This window comes from Stigmatopora argus, chromosome 21, assembly GCF_051989625.1.
Source record: "Stigmatopora argus isolate UIUO_Sarg chromosome 21, RoL_Sarg_1.0, whole genome shotgun sequence".
NCBI lineage: Eukaryota > Metazoa > Chordata > Actinopteri > Syngnathiformes > Syngnathidae > Stigmatopora > Stigmatopora argus.
In genome coordinates, this window is record NC_135407.1 from 1,893,106 (window position 1) to 1,918,546 (window position 25,441).

The 25,441-nt window shown below is 44.3% G+C and overlaps 4 protein-coding genes across 12 annotated transcripts; 1 reads left to right on the forward strand and 3 right to left on the reverse strand.

Moving 5' to 3' along the window:
• The first annotated feature begins 106 nt into the window (after positions 1 to 106).
• mindy1 (MINDY lysine 48 deubiquitinase 1) lies at positions 107 to 5,212 on the forward strand. 2 transcript variants are annotated; one of them, XM_077589901.1, is made up of 13 exons: positions 107 to 322; positions 1,605 to 1,639; positions 1,719 to 2,028; positions 2,350 to 2,592; positions 2,675 to 2,841; positions 2,900 to 2,957; positions 3,024 to 3,088; positions 3,755 to 3,913; positions 3,970 to 4,072; positions 4,136 to 4,278; positions 4,483 to 4,683; positions 4,774 to 4,887; positions 4,954 to 5,212. In XM_077589901.1, exons 3-13 carry the CDS (start codon positions 1,821 to 1,823, stop codon positions 5,023 to 5,025), a joined length of 1,533 nt encoding a protein of 510 aa, XP_077446027.1. In that variant the 5' UTR covers positions 107 to 322; positions 1,605 to 1,639; positions 1,719 to 1,820; the 3' UTR covers positions 5,026 to 5,212. The 2 variants fall into 2 exon arrangements, with proteins under 2 accessions (XP_077446027.1, XP_077446026.1); XM_077589900.1 differs by having other exon boundaries at positions 108 to 322; positions 4,747 to 4,887.
• Positions 5,213 to 5,623: 411 nt separating this feature from the next.
• rfx5 (regulatory factor X, 5) lies at positions 5,624 to 11,545 on the reverse strand. Of its 6 annotated transcripts, XM_077589893.1 has the most exons (12): positions 10,985 to 11,391; positions 10,513 to 10,875; positions 10,235 to 10,374; positions 10,134 to 10,167; positions 9,933 to 10,060; positions 9,152 to 9,268; positions 8,970 to 9,086; positions 8,799 to 8,877; positions 7,811 to 8,009; positions 7,667 to 7,749; positions 7,490 to 7,609; positions 5,624 to 7,419 (listed from the first exon to the last, which is right to left on the reverse strand). In XM_077589893.1, the coding sequence occupies exons 3-12, from the start codon at positions 10,339 to 10,341 to the stop codon at positions 6,529 to 6,531; spliced, it is 1,875 nt and encodes a 624-aa protein (XP_077446019.1). In that variant the 5' UTR covers positions 10,342 to 10,374; positions 10,513 to 10,875; positions 10,985 to 11,391; the 3' UTR covers positions 5,624 to 6,528. The 6 variants fall into 6 exon arrangements, with proteins under 6 accessions (XP_077446019.1, XP_077446018.1, XP_077446020.1 ...); XM_077589892.1 differs by lacking the exons at positions 10,513 to 10,875; positions 10,985 to 11,391 and adding an exon at positions 11,400 to 11,545; XM_077589894.1 differs by lacking the exon at positions 10,513 to 10,875.
• Positions 11,546 to 11,752: 207 nt separating this feature from the next.
• Positions 11,753 to 15,938, reverse strand: psmb4 (proteasome 20S subunit beta 4). 2 transcript variants are annotated; one of them, XM_077589912.1, is made up of 8 exons: positions 15,724 to 15,938; positions 14,552 to 14,678; positions 14,175 to 14,254; positions 13,955 to 14,101; positions 13,123 to 13,204; positions 12,941 to 13,057; positions 11,955 to 12,043; positions 11,753 to 11,858 (listed from the first exon to the last, which is right to left on the reverse strand). In XM_077589912.1, exons 1-8 carry the CDS (start codon positions 15,897 to 15,899, stop codon positions 11,846 to 11,848), a joined length of 831 nt encoding a protein of 276 aa, XP_077446038.1. In that variant the 5' UTR covers positions 15,900 to 15,938; the 3' UTR covers positions 11,753 to 11,845. The 2 variants fall into 2 exon arrangements, with proteins under 2 accessions (XP_077446038.1, XP_077446039.1); XM_077589913.1 differs by lacking the exon at positions 15,724 to 15,938 and adding an exon at positions 15,036 to 15,204.
• A 1,979-nt stretch (positions 15,939 to 17,917) lies between these two features.
• On the reverse strand, positions 17,918 to 23,056 carry vps45 (vacuolar protein sorting 45 homolog). 2 transcript variants are annotated; one of them, XM_077589897.1, is made up of 15 exons: positions 22,788 to 23,055; positions 22,330 to 22,464; positions 22,204 to 22,264; positions 22,052 to 22,131; positions 21,762 to 21,830; positions 21,558 to 21,695; positions 21,383 to 21,493; positions 20,740 to 20,874; positions 20,561 to 20,674; positions 20,332 to 20,499; positions 19,325 to 19,483; positions 18,807 to 18,914; positions 18,625 to 18,746; positions 18,419 to 18,550; positions 17,918 to 18,127 (listed from the first exon to the last, which is right to left on the reverse strand). In XM_077589897.1, the coding sequence occupies exons 1-15, from the start codon at positions 22,878 to 22,880 to the stop codon at positions 18,052 to 18,054; spliced, it is 1,701 nt and encodes a 566-aa protein (XP_077446023.1). In that variant the 5' UTR covers positions 22,881 to 23,055; the 3' UTR covers positions 17,918 to 18,051. The 2 variants fall into 2 exon arrangements, with proteins under 2 accessions (XP_077446023.1, XP_077446022.1); XM_077589896.1 differs by having other exon boundaries at positions 21,558 to 21,830; positions 22,788 to 23,056.
• Positions 23,057 to 25,441: the final 2,385 nt, after the last annotated feature.

A 25,441-nucleotide genomic window follows, 5' to 3' on the forward strand; every position in this document is an offset into this window, starting at 1 on the left:
GACAAGTTGCATGAGATGCTGTCATCTAACAAAACAAATGTATTGCCTGAAAAAACATTGCGACGAGATTTAGTTTGAAAAGTGGCGAGCAAGTGCTGCCACCTGCTGATTCATTTGGAGCTTTACACATTGACAGGAGGAGTTGTACAATGTCACGTTAGACGCAAACTCTTCCTTTGTAGATATGAAACATGAGAATGATTTCATGAAAAACGTTTGCGAATCTGTCATCGAAGAACAAAAAGGGGGAAAAACGACAGACGCCCCGCCCACTGAGTAACTCAACAAAGTAAGATTGCAACATTGTTTGGTGGTTATAAAGGTAAGAATCTCTTTTTATTAATTTCATTTGTCGATATATTTAACTGTATTCAAGTAAGAGGCAACGAGAATACGTAGAAACGCCAAAGCTAGTTGAATTCTAACCGTTTCTTCTCGCAACTTATCGACATTTTCCACTTTGCGAAAACAAAGATGGCATTGTTGAGGCATTTTATGTTTTTTTTCTTGATCGTTCGCTAACTAGCCTCACTATTCGCTAAGTGTCAATCAAATGATATATATTTTTATTATATAACATTTATTTCCGCCTTGTCTTTATATGAGCTACCGAATTAGCTTGGCTAACGCTGTGACGTCGGCGTTTGTTATTGTGAGGCAGGAGTGGGCGTGGCGTTCGACGCCACTGTTTAGCCAGCCAAGCTAACTTAGCAGTTAGCACTGCTCGCACAACTCAATCAGGCTCGTCTGTGAGTACAAAAATACTTCCTATATTGTACAGATCGTGGTTTTAGAGCAATGAATTAGCACTGCTATTCAAATTGATTAGATGTCTATTTCTATCAATGACTGTCACAGTTATAAACAAAAATAATAATTAAAAAACATGAAAGCCGTTTGGACATAAGGAAAGTTACTTATTCGTTCCTTGGATATGAGTCTTAAGTAGAAGTATGACAAAAAAAATACTGTCTCGTTAGAGTATAAACACATTTTTTTTCAAGGAGGAAGTCCGGTTCTTCTATCACTGTTATTATAAACCAATGACTTAAACTAAGTAGGGGTTTTATTACAGGAAGTAACAGGTTGCCATTAAAAAAATAAAAATAAAAATCCACTAGTGTCAATTTAAACTAAGTGGTTGCCTTTGGAATTGGACGTCTATTGCCCTAAATAACACTGAAACATGTACAGGAAGACATGTTCTGGAAAGATTTGTTGTGACAATGCAAAAAAAATACTAAACATGAGGTTGTTTTTCTCTTTGCTTATCACCATGTTGTAAGATAATCGTTATTGTGAGCCTTGTATCGATTTGGGAAGTACCCAGAGGTTCCCATCCCTTCACACATGTTGAGATTTAACGTGTTAACAAAATAAAAGAAAACAGGAATTTTGTTGTATCTGATGATGCAAATGTGAATGTATTTTAACGACCTCAAAGTAATGTTTATATCATAAAGGTAGAAAATGTTGGCAACATCTAGTTTGCTTTGGATATTTCAAAGAGATTTTTATTTTTATGATGTTTATAGTGACTCATATTAGCATCGCAAAAGTGGAAGTAGGAAATTATTGCCTAATTGTTTGTTTTATGCCTTCAGCTGGGCCTCCTGAAACCATGATGACTTTCGCATAGGTATGTTTGTTTCACAATCAAAAAAATGTTAGGTGGAGACCTACTTATCTTGTTTTTCTTGTTGTTGTCCTGTTCGTAGCGTCGAAACGAAGGCTGGCGTGATTAAAAGAAACCCGTGATGTGCTGAGTCACCCATTTTCATTATCGTCATTGTCGTCTCTACAACAAGAAGAGAAATAAGATGTCTGCCTCCGAGCCGGCGTCCGACCCGGAGGCTTCCAATTCCCCACCGGACGTCAAGGAAGACCTCGTGGCCACGGAGACGACGGGGTCCGAGGCTGCGGGCTCTCGCTGCGACGGCCCCCGGGCTGAGTGTGAGGAAGCTGCGGAGCCCACAGAAGAGGAAAACGGACCCACGCAGTGCAGCGCTGAACAAGAGGAGCAAGCAGGTTAGGGTCAAAGGGGCAATATCCCCATCAAAATGAATACATTGTCTTTAAAATTAGGTTAAAAATACCGTAGTTCTCAACCGATTTTTAAAGTAACCGCAGTTTACTCATTTTCTGCCATTGAAAACCCTGAACCGTCATTCATTTGAATTCATAGAGGCATGAAAAGAACTTGCTTCGCCCCTACCAACATGTCAATGCATTGACATGAAAATGAGGTCATAACTAGCTCACGCGATATATGCCTATTAGAGATAAAATAATTTACACTCACATTTGAAGGATGACCGGATGGTCAAGTTTCATTGCATATCGTTGCAGAACCTGAAGTGGAGACCATGGAGAGCTCCTCCCCGGCGACGGCAGACAATTCGGATGAACTGCGAGAGTCCGGCGACTCCACGTCCTTTTCCGTTCCCAGCGCGAACGTTTCCGAGTCGGTGACGACGACTGAAAGTTCAAAGGAGGGAGACGACGTCTTGTCCTCGTCTTATTCCGCCTTGGGGGCGGAGGGATGCTCGCTTGTCAATGAGGCGCCCGGTTCGAAGGACAACGAGTTGGCGGGTGAATGCCGGCCCTAAACAATGTGGGTACCGTCACGGAGGTCCGGGTGGGTGCTGATGGCGTTTGTCCTCCCATCCAAAAGAGACCTCCGCTACGGCCGGCGACGCCGGGATGGCTCCGACGGTGCCCGAGTATTACCTGGTCAAGTGGATCACCTGGAAGGGCAAAAAGACGCCAATCATCACGCAGAGCGATAATGGACCCTGCCCCCTGCTGGCCATCATGAACATCCTCTTCCTACGCTGGAAGGTACGACGCCGCTTCCCGTACGCAAACAAAGCGTCTCTTTACCGACACGTGTCTTCAGGCAAAGCTTCCTGCTCAGACTGAAGTGGTCACTACCGAGGAACTGATGACTCATCTGGGTAAGCCGCCGCCTGTGATGCCATTGGCTGATATCGTCTCATTCGCCGCTTGATTTGTGCGCGCAGGCGAGTGTGTGCTGTCGGTGGCGCCGAGAGAAAAGACAACCGGGATGCAGCTCAACTTCCAACAGGTACGTTTTCACTATGATATAGAAGAATCGTAATGACAGTTCATGAAACTCCTGCCACATGCAATATGGCGGTCAAAGCGCAACTCTTTGATTTACAACCTGTTCATTATTCATCCACATCGCGCAGTATGGCGGATAGAGCAATAGTCATGTGCATCGACTGGTGGCGAAAACAATCCAGTTCATGAAACATCTGCCACACACAATATGTCGGACAGAAATACAATGTTTTGACATTTACTAAGCGACCTTGATTACAACACATCTGCCATATTGAATTTGGAAGATGGGAAAGTGGTAGAAAAAACATTTAGGACCACTTTGCCACATACAATATGGCAGACAGAAATACAATGTTTTGACATTTACGACATTTACTGAGCTACTTTGTTTACGACACATCTGCCACATTGAATATGGCAGACGGGAAAGTGGGAGAAAAACATTTAGGACCACATTGGCACATACAATATGGCGGACGGACATGATGAACTCACAAACATGGAGGAGCACTGTTCCAGCTCGCTGAACGAGGGCATTTTATCTTCAATTATTTGTCGTCCAAATCCGTCAGAAGTACCCGGGCCTATCAAAACAAGTTTCAATTGGTAACAAGACAAAAACAGGTCAATTTTCTTGTATTTACTTCCTTCATCCGTCTCTCAGAACATGAGCGACGCCATGGCGGTGTTGCCCAAACTGACGACGGGCCTCGACGTCAACGTCCGCTTCACGGGCGTCACGGATTTCGAGTACACGCCCGAATGCATCGTCTTCGACCTGCTGGACATCCCCCTCTACCACGGTTGGCTGGTCGACCCGCAGGTGAGACGCCGGCTCGACCCATGGCCTCCAGAACATCGAACGCACGTGGCTTTCAGAGTCCGGAGATGGTGGCCGCCGTGGGGAAGCTCAGCTACAACCAGCTGGTGGAGAAGATCATCGACTACAAACACTCGGCCGACAGCGTTCAAGTCAGTGAAGGTAAACGTATTTAAGCAGACGCGTACGTCGTATAGCGGTGATGGAGTTCACCTGGTGGCGCAGGTCTGGCGGCGGAGCACTTCCTGGAGACCACGGCCACTCAGCTTTCCTACCACGGCCTCTGCGAGCTCAACACGGCGGCCAAGGAAGGAGAAATTTGCGTCTTCTTCCGGAACAATCACTTCAATACCATGATCAAACACAAGGTGAAGACACCCACATTTCAGTGACATTTAAATGAGTAGGGGCTAACCAAAGTTCACCAATTGGAATAATTTGCATACCTGTCAACCTCTGCCGATAACTGCCCTTATAAATGATTATGATTCCCCTTACAAACCCCCCCAAAACCTTACAAACACCGTACGACTCGTACCAAATGGCTCATTTGATCCCATTTTCCGTTTTAGGGCCACTTGTACCTGCTGGTGACGGATCAGGGCTTCCTGTGCGAAGACGGCCTGGTCTGGGAGTCCCTGCACAACGTGGAAGGCGACGGAGACTTCTGCGACGCCAACTTTCGCCTGTGCCACCCCCTTCAGAGGCAGACGGGGTCCTCCGGAGGCCCCTCGCCGCCCGGCGACCAACGGCAGCGGCGGCAGATCGACCAGGTAGCTCCGCGGCCCGTCGTGTTCGCCACGGTGAAACGGGACTACCTCTCGCGTGTGCGTCAGGACTACCTGGTGGCGGTCTCCTTGCAGCGGGGGAGCGGGATGGAGTCCGCCGGGACCCTCAGCGACCTGGAATTGGCCCAACAGCTGCAACAAGAAGAATACCAACAACAGCAACAAGGGTCGCAGCAGGCAGCCACGCAGGTCAATTAGCTTGTTCGGCTCGCATTTGCACGTTCGCGTTCGAATCCTGTCTTTGTGTGTTTCTAGGTCAGAGGTCAGGGGTCGCAATCGAGCGCGGCCAGGAGAAGGGAAAAAGACTCCGACTGCGTCATCCTTTAACCCGTCCGTCCCGTAAACGCGCCAAAAGCTTTGTGACTTTTGTTTGGATTTTGTGGAAGGGAGGGCCACGTGTCCTAATAGGCTCCTCCCACTCTTGCCCACTAATGGAGCCGTTGCGCCAGCCTTTCTCCGTTGTTGGCTGGGCTTTTTATTTATACTAAAATAAAGATGTTAAATAAGCACTTTACGAATTTTGATGTTGAAACTTCCAATTTCATAAAAAATGGAAAAATGCAAGATTCCCCTTTTTAGTGGCTTATTTTGCTTTCAAGAAAAAAATGTTTCATTTGGACTTTCTGTCAATCAAAACAAACGGAAATAAAGAAAAAATATATAAACTGTACATAAGTGTTAGAATTAGTTTCTTCAATCAGGCTGCTGATTGGCGACGGTCGATCACAGGATTGCGGTGTCGACCAATCAGAGCTTCTGGGGGCATTTCAAAGTCTTATGGGTCATTCTCTATTGATTTTGGTTCAGGGGCATGTATTTCCATTCAGGGGAGTCTGTTGGTCACTTATTTTTGGGGGCATTTTTACTGTTGTTTTAGGGTCACAATGGCATTTTTTTCTCCAAAAAGGGAGCCGGAATCTGGCTGTTAGCGTGTTGACATTTTTATTGTCAGTCCGCGTAGGAAAATAGAGCCATAATGTCAGCTTTCTCTTGACGAGCAAAACAAAATGAAAGGAGCCACGAGGAAAGGGAAGCAAAGGTGCCTTTTGATGATTATTGTCAAGTTTTGTGGTTTTGTACAGTCGGAAAAAACGTCGAGAAGGAGGGGGTGGGGGGGACAAAGTATAAAGTGCCAACAAGAAACAACACATACACGCCAAAAAAAATCACGCAAAACCATGCAGGGCACAAAAAAGAAAACTCACGGGACGATATCACCTACAATGCCTCGACGCAGCAACAAGATGGCGTCACACGCACAGAACATTTGCTACAACAGTCAAAAGTCACTTCCTTTCTCAAAGTGCAAGACTACGCAAACGCGTTACCCGATTCCCGATCTTGGCATCTTTTGATTTGGCCGACCGGGACCAAATATAAAAACCAAATATTTTTACTCCAAATCCCGTCTTCCTCGAACACGGCGAGACTGGCGCCATGCGACGCTAGTGCAAACAAACAAGCGCTAACGGGCTAACCACGTATTTTACTGCATGAGAACATTTGACGGAGGTGGCGCTCGCTTTTCGGGTCGCGTGATTGGACTACGCCCACGTACACACAAAGACTGAAGCAAAAGGACAAAGAAGCACGTGGGGTTTGGAGGTCAGCGCAAAGAACCGGCGGCGGGTTCTGACCCGTAGTAAGTTCATATTCCATCGCGCCGCGAGGAGGACGGATGGCGGGATGGATGGATGGGGCCACAGTGTTAAGTTTAGTGCAACGGGAGCTCAGCTTTGTGTCAGGCTTCATTCATCTTCCTGATTTGTTACCAATCAGGGATTTCCACCTGAGGGCGGGATTTGAGGTTTAAAAAAAGGGAGGCGGCCTCTAGGGGCTGTCCTCCTCCTTTGTGATCAGAGAAGAAGAGGGTTTGATGACGTCCGAGGGTTTGACGTCCACTTCGCCGCGCTCGCCTTGCATTCTGGGAGCTGCCAGAGGAGGGTTGTTGTTGTTGTTGTTGTTGGGTCGGGGGGCCTTCTGGATGACCTCCACCATGGGCGTGCGACCGGACGCCGCCAGCTCCCAGCCGGCGTTGGTGGCGCTCTGAAAGAGCAGCAGCGGGCGGGGTCGGCGGTCTGGCTCGGGAGGGGCGGCGCCATCGCACAGGCCCCGCCGCATCCCGGTGGCGTCCGGCAGCGCGCTCAGGAGGAGGCCCGGCGGCTCCTGGATGAGCAACTCTAGCACCGGCTGCGAGGTGGACGAAGACGGGGACGCTTTCTGGATGACGCCGCCCGTCACCGAGGTGATTACGGGGCCGTGGTGCGGCGGCAAGGGGTGAGGGGGCGGGGCGGCTGGAGGCGAAGCATCGTCCGGGCGGGGTTTCCTAGGCCTTCCGCGTTTCCGCTTGACCGGAGGACCCGGCGGGGCGCCTGCAGACGTGCCCGCCGTGGCCTCCAGGGGACGCTTGTTCATGCCCTCTCGCGCTTTCTGGAGCACCGAGGTGGGCGGTGGCGCTTTCTCCCGTTCGTATGACAAACACCCCTGGGGGACGATGACCAGGGGGAGGGGCCCGCCCTGGCGTTGGGGCAGCGTTGCCATGGCGATCACCTTCACGCCGCTGCTCGCGGCGGCGTTGCCGCCCGTTCCCGAGGCGCCGCCTGTGCCGGAAGCGTCCCTGTGTGCCAAAGAGGGCGGCGACGAGCGAACCGAGAGCACGGTCTTATCTGGGAGGGAACTGCGGGGGAGAATTCGCGGAAGCTGCTTCATGTACGCTTCCACCTGAAACAAACAAACAATTAAGCTAGCTCGCGTGAAAAGACCCTTACAGTTACAAGCGACGACCACATACCGCGGGCCGTAGAGAGGAAACGGCGGGAGAGGGCGGGGCGTCTAGCGACTGGGGTTTGGACACGGCCGCCATCTTGTCGACTGCCGGCTTTGACGAGGAGGCGGAGTCCCCGCAGTCCCGCTGCGGGGACAGAGAGAGGTGAGACACGAAGTGAGCACAGCATCGATATCGGGTTACCTTTGAGTCCGCCGGGGCGTCGCCCTCACATTTGGCCACCAGCGGACTCTTCTTGATGACCTTATGAGGCTTGGCGGGACCTCCTGAAACACGCAAACGGGGTCACGGGCGATACGTTTGGGGCGGGGACTCAAAGGCGCTTACCCGCCAGCGCCGCCGACGCTACCAGCTCGGCTTGGCTGCACCGGGGGTTGACGATGTGCTCCTGGATGAGGTAGCGAGCGATTTCCACCACCGTGTCAAAGGAACGCTTCAGGATCTTCTGCGCCCAATCGCAGATCAGCTCGCACGCCGCTTCCATCACTTCCTGCTTGTACGTCTGCACCAACTCCGTCAACTCCGCCTGCCCAGGATGAGACAGAACCACTGTTTTGAAGTGCTACATGGCAAATATGACCCAAAAAACATATATATATATATATATATATACACACATATGTACACATACACATACTGTATTTATTCGAGTGAAACACGCAAAATGTTGTACCAAAAAACTGAAGCAAAGTTCGGGTGCGCGTCGTCCACAAATCTCAGTGAAACACTGCTGATGTAAAACCTGTCTTTGTCCGCCAGGTGGGGCGCGAGAGACCGTTCTATTGGCCAGTGCTCACACTTAGAAAAAAGAACTCCTGAAGAATGGAATCAATTGTTTGGTGAATCCGATGATGATGAATCAGACTTTGAAAATGTTTAAATATTATGATTATGAATTAGATTTTAAGGGAAAAATGTAAATTCCATTTGAGAATTGTGTTCATAATGCTGGTTTGTTTTACCAGGTTTCCGTACCATATGTTGACAAATAAATGTTTTGTCCTGGCGACATGTGTTCAGTATTTGCCAATTACCAGTACTGGTACAACCATTGGTGTGCGCTAAGAAAAAGTGGAAAAAAAAGGTTATACCAATTTTTAGTAACAAATTATAGGTGCGCATTATACATGCGTGCATGTTATACTGGAATAAATACGGTGTGTATACATACACACACACATATATATACATATACTATAAGCAATCTATTTCACAAGCCCTCAAAAAGCCACAGTCAGTTTTTTCCTAAATCGCTCATCCCTAACAAGAAGTGACCAAGAATAAATATAAAATTACTCAAACTGAATGTACGTACCGGGTCATTCTTGAGATCCAGTTTGGGCAGAAGTGGCATGTTGAGGACGGTCTTTCTCCTGATTCCGCTGTAACAGTACGTGCCAGCTAAGTAGTTAAGAAAAAGGCAACTCTCCACACGCTAAGCGCACGCTAGCTGACGCCACGGCGCATCCACCGGAAGTCAGGATATTTGGACTGCCCTCTGCCCCCGAGGCGTCGCGCTTTGATGTTGGGGAAAATGTCCCGGATGACTTTGCCGAAGTTGGCGGCGCTCAGCGGCCGCTGCTGCAGGTTGTCGCAGTAACGCCTGAAAAGGGGTCAAAAAGCTCAGATGGGGCGGACGCCGATTACGTCACACGGGCGGGCGCTCACTTGTAGGTTTCGTAGACGTCCTGCTTGAGTAGGCAAGTGTCCGAGTGCTCCTCCAGGTGGCTGCGGATCCAATTGCAGGTGAGCAGTTGCTCGCAGGTGTTGAACCAGGCGTCGCCGCTACGCAAATGCACACAGTCAAATTCCTGTCATAATTCACAATTTCATAATTCAAGGGCGGTTGTAATGTTACACAACTTTATGTAACATTAAGAAGTTGCAAAATGTTGCAAGGGAAACCGTCGTAATGTTCCTACTGAACTTGACGTGGTAAACCAAGTTTAAATCGGTATCATTGCGAATACAACAAAAAGTACGAGTTTAAAATTATATTACGTGCTTGGTAGGTTTTTTGCCAAAAATAATGTAACCATTAAATGACAAATAATAGTTTTAGTATTAGTAGTGGTTCGATTTACTGGAGACAAAAAGCTTGATGGTCTTGAAAACATGCGCTACAACTGGACCCGATTTCATGATAAAATTTGAAACTGTCCAATACTCCAAAAATAGCTCTATCGGACACGATACCGATACGTATCCGTTCGGGACATCACTAATACCTACATAATTTTAGGAGAAAAATTTGTAATTTTGACATCTTTCTGTAACAGAACAAGGGAAAATGTTGTAATATAGTTATTATGATTAAATATGATAGACGTCAAATTACTTCCCTGTTCAAAACTGAAGTTGTTATATTTATCTTTATGTAAAATTGTGAGAAAAAAATGAAATATGTTATTTGACATATTACTAAGGGGATTTTTTAACGGCAACGGACCTCTTGTCACCGGGGGGCGGGGCAGAAGTTGCGTCGGCGGCGAACCTCTTCTCGCCGGCGCCGAGGCCCGACGGCAGCTGGAGGTACAGGTAGAGTTTGTCGTTGTCGGAGAAGCGCTGAACATCTTGCTGTCGGACCCAAACCAGAGGTGACGTCATTGACGGCCATTTTGATCTATTTTCTGCTAATTGCCATCCTCACCAGAATCTGGTCCACTTTGCTCTGAACGCTCTTCCTGCGACAAAAGAGGAAACAGAAATGAGATGACTTAAACAGTCCCAAGACGGGGTGAGAAGACTTACGAGATGTTGGTCTTGAGCTTCAGCAACAGCGCGCTAGGCTCGGCGTCACCGTCGCTCGCGTCGCCCTCCTCGCCGCCGGACGCCCGCCGCCGCCGCTCCTCCGACATGGCCACCTGCTAAGTGGCCCGAGCCACCGACATCTGGGTACGCGTCGGGGCAGAATTAGTCAAATGGATCAGTCGCCACCCAATGTCAGGTCACAGGTAATCCAATTGATTGGTTACTATATCAAAGTCAGGGCTAAAAAGAACAAGGGAAATGGATTGGCCGTCGGCCACCTGATGATGTAGTTGTTCATGATGTTGCGGAAAAGCGTTGGATCGGTTCCCGCTCTGTGGCAGTGTGATTGTGAGTAGTTTTCTGTCTCTCCGTGTACCCTACAGCTGACTGGCGACCAGTCTAGGGTGTACAAAAGTCAAACTGATTGGTCACCAGGGAATGTCTGGTCAAAAATAGTTCATGGAACTGGTTGCCAGTCAGTGTCGGGGCAAAAATAGTCCAATTATTTGGTCACCGGCCAATAACAGGGCACAGAGAAATGTATTAATTTATCACCATTCAACTACAGGGGTGATAAAGTCAAATTGACTGGTCACTATATGGTTTAAAGGCACGGTTAGTTAAACTCATTGGTCACCGCACTAAGAGAAGACACAGGGGAGATAAATGACAAACAAACATAACCAATTATTTAAAATGAGGTCCCGTCTGTGTCGGTCGCGGGAGAGCGACAGGGTGGCTTCCGCTTACCCGTTAGCCGGTCGGCCGCCATGTGTCACTTTCTATTGAGCCAGTTAGCCATGGGCTAATCAGCCAGCCATCACGTCACGCTAAACTCGCAGACACCACGAGGAACACCACGACGAACACCCCTACAATCCCAATTGTCAAACCCACACATTTGCAAACACAATGACGACCAACTACGGCGTTTTGAACCAAACAAGCGCCAAAATGTCCGTCGGAGCCAAGCTAAGTAGCCTAGCTTGTAGCTATCAAATAGCGAGAGCTAGCAAGCGACGAAACATGCCAAACCCTGCCTTTGGGACGTCATTTGACTTGGGAATAATTTTACGAACACGGACCGTTATTTGTGTTGGTAAATTGCCAACTAACGTTCTGGCTAGCGTCCGAGGTATCATTTTAAAAAAGAAAAGGAAAGTACCTGAGCCGAGATACAGCAAAAAAGCCCTCAGATTTTTTTGTGATTGGACAACTCGGTCATGTCTGCCTGACTACAAAGAGCGCGTCCGTTCCCATTGGTGGAATGACGCTAACCTGCCCAGACACCATAAACTGGTAGCATTTCATTGGATAACGTTCTAAATTTATCGGATGGCCATTATTTGGATTGGATGACGTCGTCTCGTCTGCCCAGTTACGAGACAGATGATCGAGTCGCGCCAATTCGGCGTGTCAACAACCTGTCACGTCATAATAATACCGTAGTCACAAATAGTTCTAGTCATCACATAAAGGGATATACTAATATATTAATATCCACTATAAAGGATAAAGTGACATTTGATTGAACACATTTATTTAAATGATACAAAAGCGGCAAAAAACAAAGAGTTTGATGAGAACAGAAAGCGCGGCTCCGCCTAGTGTTCATTCGAAGCCACTGCAAACAAAAAGAACAAAAAGGGGGTCATCATAAGCAGGTGGGGCTGGTTTTGTTTGACCTCAGGACGAAGAGCTCATGAACTTTGACCCTCACCTGACCAAGTTAGCGATGTCCCAATTAGTTTCGGAAGACAACGGGCCCACGATCTCCACGCCATCCTCCGTTACGACGGCAATCTCGTACTGAAACAACAAATGTTAGACGTCTGATCTGTTCGGACAAGGAGAGCCGACGACAAAACTGTTGGACACCTCTTATGAAAATGTATTAATGGCTAAATGATTCTTATATACAGATATATACGTGTATAACACTTATCAAAACATTGGGACTATTTTTGGTTATTTAAAAAGTGTTTTAATGGAGTGGTCAGCACATCTGCCTCACAGCTCTGGGGTCGAGGGTTCGATCCCAGGTCGGTCCTCACTGTATGATGTTTGCATATTCTTCCGGACGTGCGTGGGTTTTCTCCAGGTACTCAAGTTTCCTCCCACATTCCAAAAATATGCAGGGTAGGCTGGTTACCCGTAGTTAGCTGGGCTAGACTCCAGCACCCCCCACGGCGCTTGAGGATAGAAGGTTCAGAGGATGAATGAATGTTTTTAAGATTGATTATTATGAACAGATATGTTATTATTGAATGTTTAAAATTTAATTTTAGATAAAAAAAGGTCCATTAAAAGTTCATTGTATTTAAATTGGACGGCATAGTAGTAGAGTGGTTAGTACGTCTGCCTCACAATTCTGAGATCAAGGGTTCAATCCCCGGTGGGTTCCAACCTTCCTGTGTGGGGTTTGCATGCACTCACTGTGCCTGCGTGGGTTTTTCCCAGGTACTTATTAGACAATAAATCAATGTATTAAAATATATGCCCTATAAAATGTTGAGTATAACTTATTAAAATATTTTATAATTGGAATCTTTTCCTTTTTTACGATCCATTTGCTGGTGTGATGGGTAATATCATTTGAAAAATTAGCACTGCAACTCGTGTTTTATGTTGAAAGACTATCAATCTGCTTTTGACCTATTTGACACTTGTCTGGAGACAAAAAGTATTCAATAAATTTGAACTCACTCTGTTATAGGAGCGCGCGTCTCGGTAGTAAAGAACTTTAAGGCAGCGGTCAATCAGCTGGCGAGCTTCCTCTTTGCTCAACTCCGGCTTGTTCTCCAGGGCATCCCGCATTAGCGGCTGCGTACACACACGCAAATGGTTACACTTAGCTCGCCGAGACCGGTGGAGGGGGAGTCACCCACCTGAGCCAAGTAGGCGCCGAAGCCGGTGGCCACAGAGGGCGCCTCGTAGGCTACGCCCAGTTTGTCCACGTAACCCAAGAAACTACAACAACAAAAATCCTAAATGTTAGCTTTTAAAGGAGAAAGAATCTGAAAACTTTTGACAAAGTGTGCACTTCAAATTAGTAATTAATTTAAAAAATATTATTTAGGGGAAATTCAATTCAACATAACAAAATTTGGAAAATCCTAACAAAAATTTACACATTTTCCTCACTATTAGGCCCAACTAAAAGACTTCAAAAGCTAAAAAAAAGCCAGCAATGCACCTTATACATGTATCTATATTGGTTAATCATTGTATTATATATATATTTTTATATATATACATATACATACGCATGGACACGCATGGACACACATGTACACATGTACACACGTATACACATGCATATATATTATATAATATAAATTCCATTTAGCACAGCTCCATCTGGTTGATACATAACCCAACTCCAACCACTACTACAGTTCCATCTAGTGTATATATAACAAATCCCTACTACTACTACTACCACCACTGTCTTATAATTGAGTGCACCTTATAGTGCGGACAACGTTATTAAAATAACGATATGACAAATAAAGAAGAAAATTAATAAAATGTATTTCGTTTGAAACTTATTTTAAATTATACATAATTTTCTGTATATTTTGAGGCCTTACCTGAGGGCTGAACTAATCAATACTACTTTCATCTAATTATGCATTACTGCAATGCTTGAAAAAAAATTGTTTATTCAAGGCTTCAAAAGGGTTAACACATTTACAGCGACCGATCCGTCTGTCAGACCTTTGTCCGTGGTAGAATCCGCCGATGACGACAGTGTTCCACAGCGGGTTCATCCGACAGCGGCGGTTGTACATGACCCTGGTGAGCCACGAGTGCATGGCCTTGGGGCTGTAGTTGTGCCCGTCGCCCACCAGCTCCTCGTCGATCCTGCCGCAAAAAACACTCAATTTTCATTCCGCTCCTTTATTTCAAGCTTTCCCAACCAAGAACGGACACTTACACCATCTGTTCGATGACATGCTTGAGGTACTGGTAGTCGGCGTAGTCGCCAGAAGCGCCCAAGATGGTGCTATTGTTCACCTGAAACGCACATCGGACATTCAAAATCAGAAATCCTATCACGTTTAAATCACCGACTGCCAGTGACGGCCAAAGACGTCTCCTCCATTTGACTTTTTGTGCACTGACACTGACTGGCGAGTATTCCATTTGACATTTTAGGCCTGGAGAATAACTGTTGATCAATGAATTTGACTATTTCTGCACAGATTTAAACTGTCGACCAAAATGCTTGTTTCAATGTTGATTTGCCCCTCGCAGTCTAAACAGATTGGACGCCTCGGACCGTCAATGGCATGAAAGGCGAAGAGGCATCACCTTCATCAATCTGGAGATGTTCCGGAACCTGGCCAGGGATCCGTACGAACCCAACATGTCGGCCGCCATGATGACGCCACCCGTGAATTTGACGGCCAGCACCGACGTTCCCGTCACCATAGGGGTCCTGCAATTAAAATTGTAATGTTAATCATTTAAAATGACTGTCTGATACTGTAGTCCACAAATGCACATAGCGCATGTTTTAAACAATTCCTGCCACAATGTTTAACGCTTCGTATCCTTCACCATTCAATATTCGAGCAGCAACTTAATGACAGCGTGCTAAAATTAGCTTAATAAATGAATCAACAAATATAAGTTGAAGAACAATTTCACACAAAATGGGAGAAGGCGTCTTGACAACAATTAGCATAGCAGCATTAGCACGACGATGATACAGCAGCGGCACTCGATAGGAAAGTAAAACACCTTCAATTGGAAATGAACTGAAAAAATAAGAAGACAGAAGCTGGACGCTCACAATGTGTGTCGAACTGGACCAGGGACAGAACTTGGACCGACGCCCGGGAACGAATAAAACTCTCCCGGTTTGGGGCCATTCTCCCAAAAGTTTAGCTTGAAGCCGCTAGTAGCCATCTTGGGAAGTACTTATGGGGAAGTGACGTTTGACTGGGCGAGCTTGTTGAAGCTGGATTTTTAACGCCGCCTAGTGTTACAATTGAGCAGCTACATGTGGAATTTTTGATCGCTACTATTGAAAACGACAAATCAGGACTGGGTAGTTTCATATTGAGAAGCTAAAAAACTTAGGCTTGAATTTTTTAAAATATAAATAAACTCAATGGCTCTTATTGGCGGAAATAAGCGTTTATTTGCACGATCCAATCATATTTAGTGGACGATTAAGCGACTCAACGAATATAACAAATTAGGAAAATTGCGTGTTAAGTAAATGCATGAATTGTGATACAAGTAGAACTTGCAACCTTTCTTTTTTTTTCTTTTTTTCTTGGCCCTAAGTCGCCAGACGTTTTATCTTGAAAGCAAGCACAGGAAATGCAGTTCCTTCCCTTTTTGTGACTTGACTACACCTTGAAACTTGCACGCCAAAGAACGAAGTGGATCGTCCAAAGTATTCGGTTCGTTTTTTATTTATTTATTATTGGATAAACTGCAAGACCGAGCGATCGCTTCGGAACCAGCCGAACCTTTGAAACTCTTCGCTGGCCATGCTGCGCCTGTGCCCGGCGGCGGTTCGGCTTCGGCTTGGGCTTGGGCTTGGGCTCCACCCGAGCCGAGTGGCCTGGCGGCGCCAGCTCGGAACCCACGGCCGAAAAGAGTCCAGGGAGCCGCTCAACTCTCCCAAACGGGCCAAAGAGTTCATCTACCGGCTGCAGGCCGGCGAGAGGAGCTGCTTGCTCCAAGAGCTCCAGAACTTTGAGTCTATTGCCATCGCTCAAGGTGCGTCTTTCTCTCGCGTCACTTCCGTGTCAAGGACTTACCTGGCGGGGTGTCAAGAACTCACCTGGCGGGGTATCATCTCCAATTCAATTCGGAATGATCGTGTTTCAGTGACATTGACAGCGATAGACGTCAAATTCCTTCCCTGTTCAAATGGATTTGACATCTATTACTCTCAATGGGAATCAATGAGCTGAAAGAAAAAAACAACAAAAGCTTGATTCACTGATTTGTGGCTATATTCTTATATGTAGAGGTTTTCTTTCATGTTTGTCGTATTATGTAGCAGTAAAATATATTTTAATTGCTTAAAAAATACTTTTTTTCCTCCGCAGAGACAGTGGAACCTTCACCACCAACTGCTGCACAAATCAAATATGGTCAGTATAAACACACAAACATTTAAATATATATATATATATATATATATATATATATATATATATATATATATATATATATATATATATATATATATATATATATATATAAATATATAAAAATAATTTAGATTTCATTGTATGTGCTTATTGTTTTATTTATACATTCTATCTCATTATTTTTTCTATTTTTCAAATTTGTTTTGTGTTTGGAAGGCCGTCTCACACAGTCACGTGTTCTCTTGAATTTTTAGTGTTGTTCCACAATACGCTTCCATTCATCGGCTTCGGTTTCCTGGACAACGCCATCATGATCTCGGCCGTGAGTGACGCCAGGGCACTTTTGCTTCTCGTCCTGGTTTTTGTCACTCAAATTGTTATTTATTTGAATTTTTTGCATTTTCCTCAGGGAACGCAAATCGAACACTCCATCGGAATCACGCTAGGCATCTCCACCATGGCTGGTAAGTTCCAAAAGTGATGTAGGAACATCGCCCTCTGCTGGCCTGGAGGGCAATTGAACACATAACATATATAACGCATAACACGTCCAATCTATATGAAGTGTGACGGTTGAACAAATGTATTCGCAAATATTAATGATGTTATTTTAATGCCGTTACTACCAATACTAGCAACTTAGTTTTTCCTTTTGTGTTTTTGCAGCCGCCGCCTTCGGGAACCTGGTGTCCGATTTAGCGGGTCTCGGGTAAGAATTCTCTTGACTTTCAACATTTTGATGAGACCTGATACTTAAAAAGTAGTTTTTCATATTTATTAGTAACCAGGGATTAAATCCTAAAGCTAACTGACTTGATGTCCTGCACCTAGCTTGGCGGGCTACGTGGAGGCGCTAGCATCCAGACTCGGCATGCAAGTTCCGGAGCTTACGCCCAAGCAAGTCGACATGTGGCAGACCCGACTCAGCGCGCATACAGTGGGTAGACTGACTCCGCCCACGTCCAGCCGTCGTCATCGTCCTTTTTTGTCCACAGGGCAAAGCCATCGGCATCTTCATCGGGTGCATTCTGGGAATGTTCCCGCTCTTGTTCATCAGCGACGACGAGGATAAGAAGGCCAAAGCGGACAAGGCCAGGCCGTGCTAACGCTTAGCGAGGGGATGCTAAAAACACAAGATTGACGTTAACGAGGGTTTGAGAATAGCGGTAAAATTTACGCACAAAGTTAAACTTGGGAAATGCTCCCGATTTTAAACTTTTCGCAAGAATTTAAAATCATTTTGGGGAAGGTGCCTTCAGTCGTCGGGCAGATTTGATTTGACAACACTGGGTGCTAACTGCTACCTCATACTATTTTTTTTCTTTACAGAAATCTTTGTTTTTTGGTCCTTTACCTTGAAATCTAGAAAAAAACATTTTAATGAACATTACAGTCACAATAAATAGCTTTTGTTGATAAAGATTATTTTACAGTTTTTGTAACAAGATCATCCAGAAATGAGCCAAAGTAACAAACAGACAAAATGGCTGTTTTTGTAAAACATTAACATTTGTACTGAGTTTAATAAAAGAAAAATAAATGGAGTATCTTTTTTTGAATGTGGTTTTTGAGGAGTATTTATTATAACATCAGAAAATGATGAATATTTTCATTTTATTCAGAGTTAAATGACATTAAAGACAGACAAAAACGTAAAGTGACAAATACTTTAAACATATCGCGTTTGGTCAGCGCTCAGTGTCTGTGGCGACTAATCCCCTGCGACCGCTCGCCACCGCTGCTTGTGGATGACATCACTTCCTCTAGAAAGCTGAGGGCAGAAAAGAGAAGTCTGAATGTGTCTGTCATTGAAGGCCATTGACGTCCAATCCTTTTGGATTTAATTCAAAGCAGAAACATGAAACGAGCTTTCATCGCCCCTACCAACATGGCCTCAGGATGGCAGCCATGTTGGGAGGGTCAAGGTCCCCATGAAAGTCAATGACCTGACATAAAAATCAAGTCTTAACTATCTTATTTCCACCAGAGGGTGAACTCAATTCTATCTAGCAGGCTAATTGGACGGTTATCCTCGTCAATGGCACTGAAAATTTGAAAGTACCTTTTGGTATTGAGCATGCTGCTTCCTCCAAGCACAATTCGGACGCCGGGGGTATTGCGGTTCATGTTGTAAACGCACAAAGCTTCTTCATAGGTGGCCCCTCCGATCACAAACACGATGACGTCCTGCGGCCTGCGCGGATACGCCGTCACGTGAGGTCACGGGCGACCGATCCCCTCCCCTGCCCTCCGGCGGCGACCCGTCACCTGTCTCTGAGGCTGCTGGCTCCCAGATAAGGGAACTGACTGTCCTTCAGGCGACCTTTGATCAGCTGATCCAGCGTGTCGTGAAGAAGAGGTTGGTGTTGCGCGTAGACGTTCTCCACGCCCTGCACGCACGCAAGGCAGCGTCACGGGAAGTGGGTTTGCGAGCGGTCGCCGGGGCTCACCTTGAGGCCTTTGAAAAACTGTTTAGTGATGGCGACGGCGTCCGTCGGCGTGACGAGGTCGCTTCCCCTGACTCGCTTCCCGCCGTACTCCACCACGCACTGGACCATCTGACAAACACACAACTTTTTTTCACATTTGACAATAAAATGATGTTAATCTCCTCACTGAGGTCGCAGGGGGTGCTGGAGCCTATCACAGCCAACTATGGGCCAACTGGGGGTTACCCGGAATTGGTGATTATCAGGTAGCAGTGTTCAATTGGCCTAATTTTTGGATGTGGGAGGTAACTGGACTACCCGGAGAAAACCCATGCAAGCCCGGGGAGGCCTGTTGGGATTGAACCCTCAATCTCTGAACTGCGAGGACGACACCCTAACCACTCGTCCACCCATTTATAATTAATTTACCAATATTTTCTCTCTCCATGTCATTTATTTGAAGTTAAAAAAATAATCAAGAATTCAATGTAAAATTCGCTTAACGTATAAAAAATAACTATGACTACGAGTGGGCGTACCTTGCGCCGGGTTTCGGACACGCCCCTCCTGGCCAGCAGCTCCACGAGGGCGGGCAGGATGCTGGAGCTGTGACGCTCGTAGCGCAAGGCGTACAGCGCCACCAGGCGGACGGCGTCCATTTCCGACACGCGCGGGTTCTGCAGCAGCCGGCGCACGTTCTGCACAAATGTAATTATTTGCTTTTAATCTGTTCTGTATGCATCCCATATTCGGGAAATTTACCCGTGACAGTAGCAAGAGGGTGAGAATACAGGCACAGAAAAAGACATTTTAGACATAAATAAATAGGTAATAAATAAAAATAGGTAAATAAATAAGTAACTAGCCAACTACCTAACTAACTAGTCAGCTACCTAACTAAATAACTAGCCAACCACCTAACTAACTCGCCAACTAGCTAACTAACAGCTAACTAAGTAGCTAACTAACTAGCTAACTAACTAGCTAACTAACTAGCTAACTAACTAGCTAACTAACTAGCTAACTAACTAGCTAACTAACTAGCTAACTAACTAGCTAACTAACCAACCAGCTAGCTAACTAACTAGCTAACCAATAACTAACTAATGACTAACTAATAATTAACTAATAACTAACTATTAACTAACTAATAACCAACCAATAACCAACCAACAACCAACAACTAACCAATAACTAACCAATAACTAACTGATAACTAACTAATGACTAACAACTAACTAATAACTAACCAATAACTAACCAATAGCTAACCAATAACTAACTGATAACTAACTAATGACTAACAACTAACTAATAACTAACTAATAACCAACTAACTAAACAGTAACTAACTAACTTACTAATTAACTAACCAACAACTAACTAACTACATAAATAAATATATTGATAAATATATAAATTAATAAATATATTTAAAAACATTATTAATATATAAATAAATTAATAAATATAAAAATACATAATTCTAGATAGCTAAGGTTGTTTTAGTGGAAGACAAAATGGGTTTTCATTGGGTGTCATTTACCTGCTGAGCGCTGGAATGATCGTTCTGGCAAGCCAGCTCCTGCTCCACCTCCGACACCTCCATCAGCTGGCGTTCGGCCACCAGGCGGGACAGCTCGCCCACCACCGTCACGTGCTTGGACACGGTGCCCGACATCTTCTTGAACTGCGGGTAGTTGTCCACGAACGACTGGCGGGAAAAAGCCGTATCAAAAGCTGACGGGACGCAAAATCCCACGCTGGCGTGGCACCTTCATGTCCGAGATGGACTCCAGCTTCTGCTGGCCTTTGGGTCTCTTTTTCTGGAAGTCTTCCATCAGGTTCTTGATATTAGTGCCGATCTCGCCAAAGTTCAGGTACAAGTTCTGGACACGGGCGGAGGATACATTTAGCCGTGGCGGACGAAGACGGACGGCGTGCGGCAACTCACGTTGGCGTAGAACTCGTCGTTCTCGGCGGACAGGACCACCTCGCGGAGGTCTTTGCTGATGCCCGGAACTCGGGACAAGTCGATGCGGTTGTTGTTGATGCCCAGGAGCTCGTGGACCATTGCCTGGTACGTCCACTGTTAGAGAAAAAAAATGGTTTTAACAACTATTGACAAGGATACACATCCAATTCATTTTAGTCAGGAGGAGTGGTTTTAAAGGCTCATTTTTTAGTGGCATTACAGAATTTTATTATTATCCAGCTCATAAGACGTGATGGACAATTTTTTGGTGAAAAAAAGACTATTTGCTGTTTTTGCACTCATTTTATCCCTTTTATTTTTTAAGTAAAATGTTTTTAGATAATAAATATTTTCTTTATTTTCATTGAACACATTAGTTCATTGAAAATAAAGAAAATATGTATTATCTCATATGTATTTTTTTTAAATAAAATGTTACTTTTTGATAGATAAAATGCAAATAATAAGAGAATGTTATTATTATCCAGCTCATAAGACGCATTGGACAATTTTTTGATCAACATATTAAAAAAGACTATTTTGCTGTTTTTGCACTCTTTATTTAGCTTCTTAATAAATAAATTTAATGTATAAATGAAATAAATGATTGTTTTCCAATTACCTGGTTGAGTAGCGGCGTGATAGCATCATCGCTACGGTCAAGGATGAGCAAAAGGGGCGGGACTTCCGTCTTCCTGAAGTCAAAAAGCTCGTACTCCTTGGTGATGATTTGCTGCAAGGGGCGGGGCCAGAGTTCAGAGGTGGTCGCGAGCGAGCTAACGCCACACCGTCCTCACCTTAACATTTTCACCCAGGCGTTTGGACATGTCGGAGGACAACTGGTAGCGAATCATGGGGCACTTTTTGAGCGCCAACAGGAGTGAGGTCAAACCCTGCGTGCAACGCCACAAGACGGATGGATCCCAGCTCCGCCCCTGCGGCGAAATCAAAAGGCACTTGAGCACGTGTTGATTCACGGCACCCCCGGCGTCCCTTCTTACCTTGGCCACGCCCTGCAGGTTGAGGGAGAACACGTGAGGATTGATGGCGATGAAATCTCCGTAAAATTCCTGCAAAAACACGACAAGGATACTAAGGAAAATATCACAATCATCGTTTTTTTTTTATTTTAATAACAAAATGAATACTAATGTAGTTGTATTTCTTTCTAGGCAGGAAAACGTAGTACGGTAGTAATAATAGGGGTGATCCTACTTTGTGGTTTTTGAATAAAATATGATGAAAAACTAACACCCAATTATCTAACCGCCATTGATAACCCAAGACTCACCTGCACTTCCGCTACCACTTCCTGTTCGTCAGCCTCGGCCAAAGCTTTGATTTCACTTTTACTGATCACGTTGCTGAAGTCTAAACAAAAGTGGACACAAATTAGCATGCTGGCCTTCTAACGAGGATAAAAAGGGTTTGCGGGAGCCTCACAGATGAAGTAGACGCTGTATTTTGGTCTTCTCAGTTCCTGAATGAGATGTTCCACGTTTTGCTGAAAAAAAGAAAGGCACATCACGTCACCTTCTGCTTTTGGACTCTGGAGAAGGGAGAACATACCTTGGTGGGTCTGAGGAAGCAGATGGCCTTCAGGTGTTTCATGCTTTCTCTGTTCTGAGAGTCGATCCGTTCAAAGAGGTAGACCTCCTTCTGCAGGATCTCGGATTGTGTGTAGACCACGCTCACGATGCTGGTCTACATGCACAAAAACATGATTATATTTGACTGTATTCGAGAGCAATGTTAACTCATTCCCTTGTAATATGAAGTGTGTGTTGTGGTAGTTGGTGGAAGAAATGTTATACATTCAAATTGTATAATCAAGTTTTTAAAACAATGATCAGACCAAAAAACAACCGGAATAAAATAATTGAGATTTAGCATTGGAAAGAGTAATTGTAAAAAAATAATTGAAAAAAACACGAGTGTTTTAACGTTAGGTAACTCAATATTTGTACTAAATACGTGTACATGTTATTCACTAACACTATTTTAATGAAACAAATGCAGTTTCTGACCGTCTCCTTGTCCATGAGCAGCACCTTCATCCCCGCCCCGCTGCTCTCGATCATCTTGGAGATGTACTGTTTCACCGCCAGTGTCACGTTCATGGCGTCCACTCGACAGCCAGTTGCACTCTAAGATAAAAATGCACTTCTGGGTGGGCTTTAAGATGGAAATCAACCCCAAAGATGTCGATCAAATTGATCAATTACTCTTTCAGGGACTCCTGAAAAGACAGTGGCCGCTGACTTCCGTGTTGATGAATGACGTCAGCAGCTAGCTTCTAGTCACGTGACCGGCGCCCGCTAGCTTGACGTCGCCGAATATTTTTTTTGTTAAAAGTACGTATGCTATTCTAAAATTCTAAGTCAATTATTTGGTAGGCGTGTGATTTCACGTGAGTATTGGCGAAAGTTTCCACATTGGTGTTACGTGTTTTCACCTGGCGGTGTTTGTTAATGAACACAACCAACTGAAATGGCTTAGCCTACTAGCAAGCAAGCAGATGCAGAACTCCAATTCACACGTCGAAATCTATAAATAAAAACGAATAAATATTTTTTTTAAAATGAGGTATATAATTCTTAATACCATAGTTTATCCCCTGCTTACTAATAGCAAATGTTTCCCGAGGCTGTAAATACATTGGTGATTTTGTGTTGGCAAAACAAGCCATCACTAGCCAAGCACAAACTTTATTAGTTTGTTTTTTTATCATTTAGTTATGTAAGTTAGTCAATTAAGATTTGCTTCTTGTTGTCAATGTTACTTCACTAGCTTATTCATTCATTATTGTTTAGTTCCTCTTATCCTCACAAGGGTTAACAATGATAAATTGAAGGTTTTATTTAATACAGAGAATTTCAGTCGCTTTGGGGTGACAAATGAAAAGAAAACGGACAAAATTAGTATTTTATTCATGGCGAAAATGTATTTTATGTTAAAACAAGGAAAACATATTTTCACACGAGCGCTTAGCACTTCGGCTACGTCAATGCTGATCAGTGAACACGCAAATGGAGGCTCGACCATCTACAATCAGTAGACTCTACTGAGGAGAGCCGTAGACAATTGACATTTTCGCCTCTTGTGTAGGAGAAACATACAAATATGCTATTATTTCAATCGGTCGTGTCGGTTTAAAGATATAACGTTTGTTTCAATCGTAACATTTAAGTAGAATGTCGGTAAGTTGTTAGCATAGCTTCCAAAGCTAACTATATTCCTCCGCCCGGTGGTTAGGCAGACAGAGCGAAACAGGCGTGGTGGAAGGATACACCCAAAACAACGGCCGTATCACACACGGTTCATACACGCAGCGTGTCGCGCCTAACGGCTAGCTGCTAGTCAAAGACCTCTTTCTTGCATTTTTGTATGAAAAAGACGCCACTTTGCGGTTACAAGTTGACTCAAGTAAGTCTTTATTGGAAACTTTAAAGGGACAGAAAAGGTAAGGGAATGTGCGGGGAAGTTTTTACAAACGCTCGTTTTTCAGAATTTACAGTTGATCTGCCGGGCTAGTTTGTTAGCATTTTAGCATTTGAAGGTAGCACCGGTTAGGAGGTGGGCAGCCACACCACTTACTGCTGCCCCCCTTTGACAGAATCACTTAAATCGATCTTTTGTCAATAACATTCCAAAACAGCGGGGTAGCACAACGTTTCATTGCAAAGTACTTATCTCTGTGTCATTTTTGTTCAAACTGTATGACTTTGTTACACCACAACGCTAGAATTTAGTTTTAATGAGAATCGCTTTTGCAGCTAGCTTTTAACACGTTCCAGTAAACTAACAGTAACTACAATGAATTGAATGACATTTCAAATCAAATATTGGAATTAAAATGCTTTGAGGGTTTTATTTTCTAATTGTGTAAACAATTATAGGATCTAATTATGACAGGCTTTTCCTTTAGAAAGTGTAACTAGGCCCGCAAAACATTTTATAATGTTTACATTAGGAAAATTTGCATGAAAAGATAATTCAAGAATTCAAAAGAAATCAATAGAATAATGAATCAACTCACAAAAATAAAAATCCACAGCTATTTTTAGACCTTGTTTAATGTAAAATTTTCAACATTTTAAGAATTTCCTATGTACATTTGTAAATAAAGGAAAATCATTAACTTCATGCCTTTTTCCCTTCTACGATTACTATTTGACCACAACGTTGTGTAAAATCACAACAAAAATATTCACCAAAACAACAAACACAACAATTATCATGTTGTATCTGCTATTCATTCATATATCGGCCATTAAGGCGATATATTTTTAATGTAACGATCCTTAAAGCCCAATTTAAAAAATGTCTTAATGTCTCTGGATAAATTATTTAAATAGACAGTGCTTTCATGTCGGAACGACCCGGTGGTCGTAGTTCTTTTTTAACGCATTTATTACATGTCCAGGGGCAAAAAATGGCAAGCAAATATAAAAACATAATAAAACAAAGCGTTTAAAGAATTTATTGAGTAACAACAAATATATTAGCAAATTAATCAACAACTATTCTGAATATTAAAAAAAAAAAAGAAGTTCAAATGCATTGGACGCCTTTTGCCATCAATGATAGCGAATGAGTTAAATGTCAAATCAGGCGTCGAGCAGTTCATGAATAAACGACAACATTTTCGCAGAACTTAACGACATCGATGGCCGTCCGT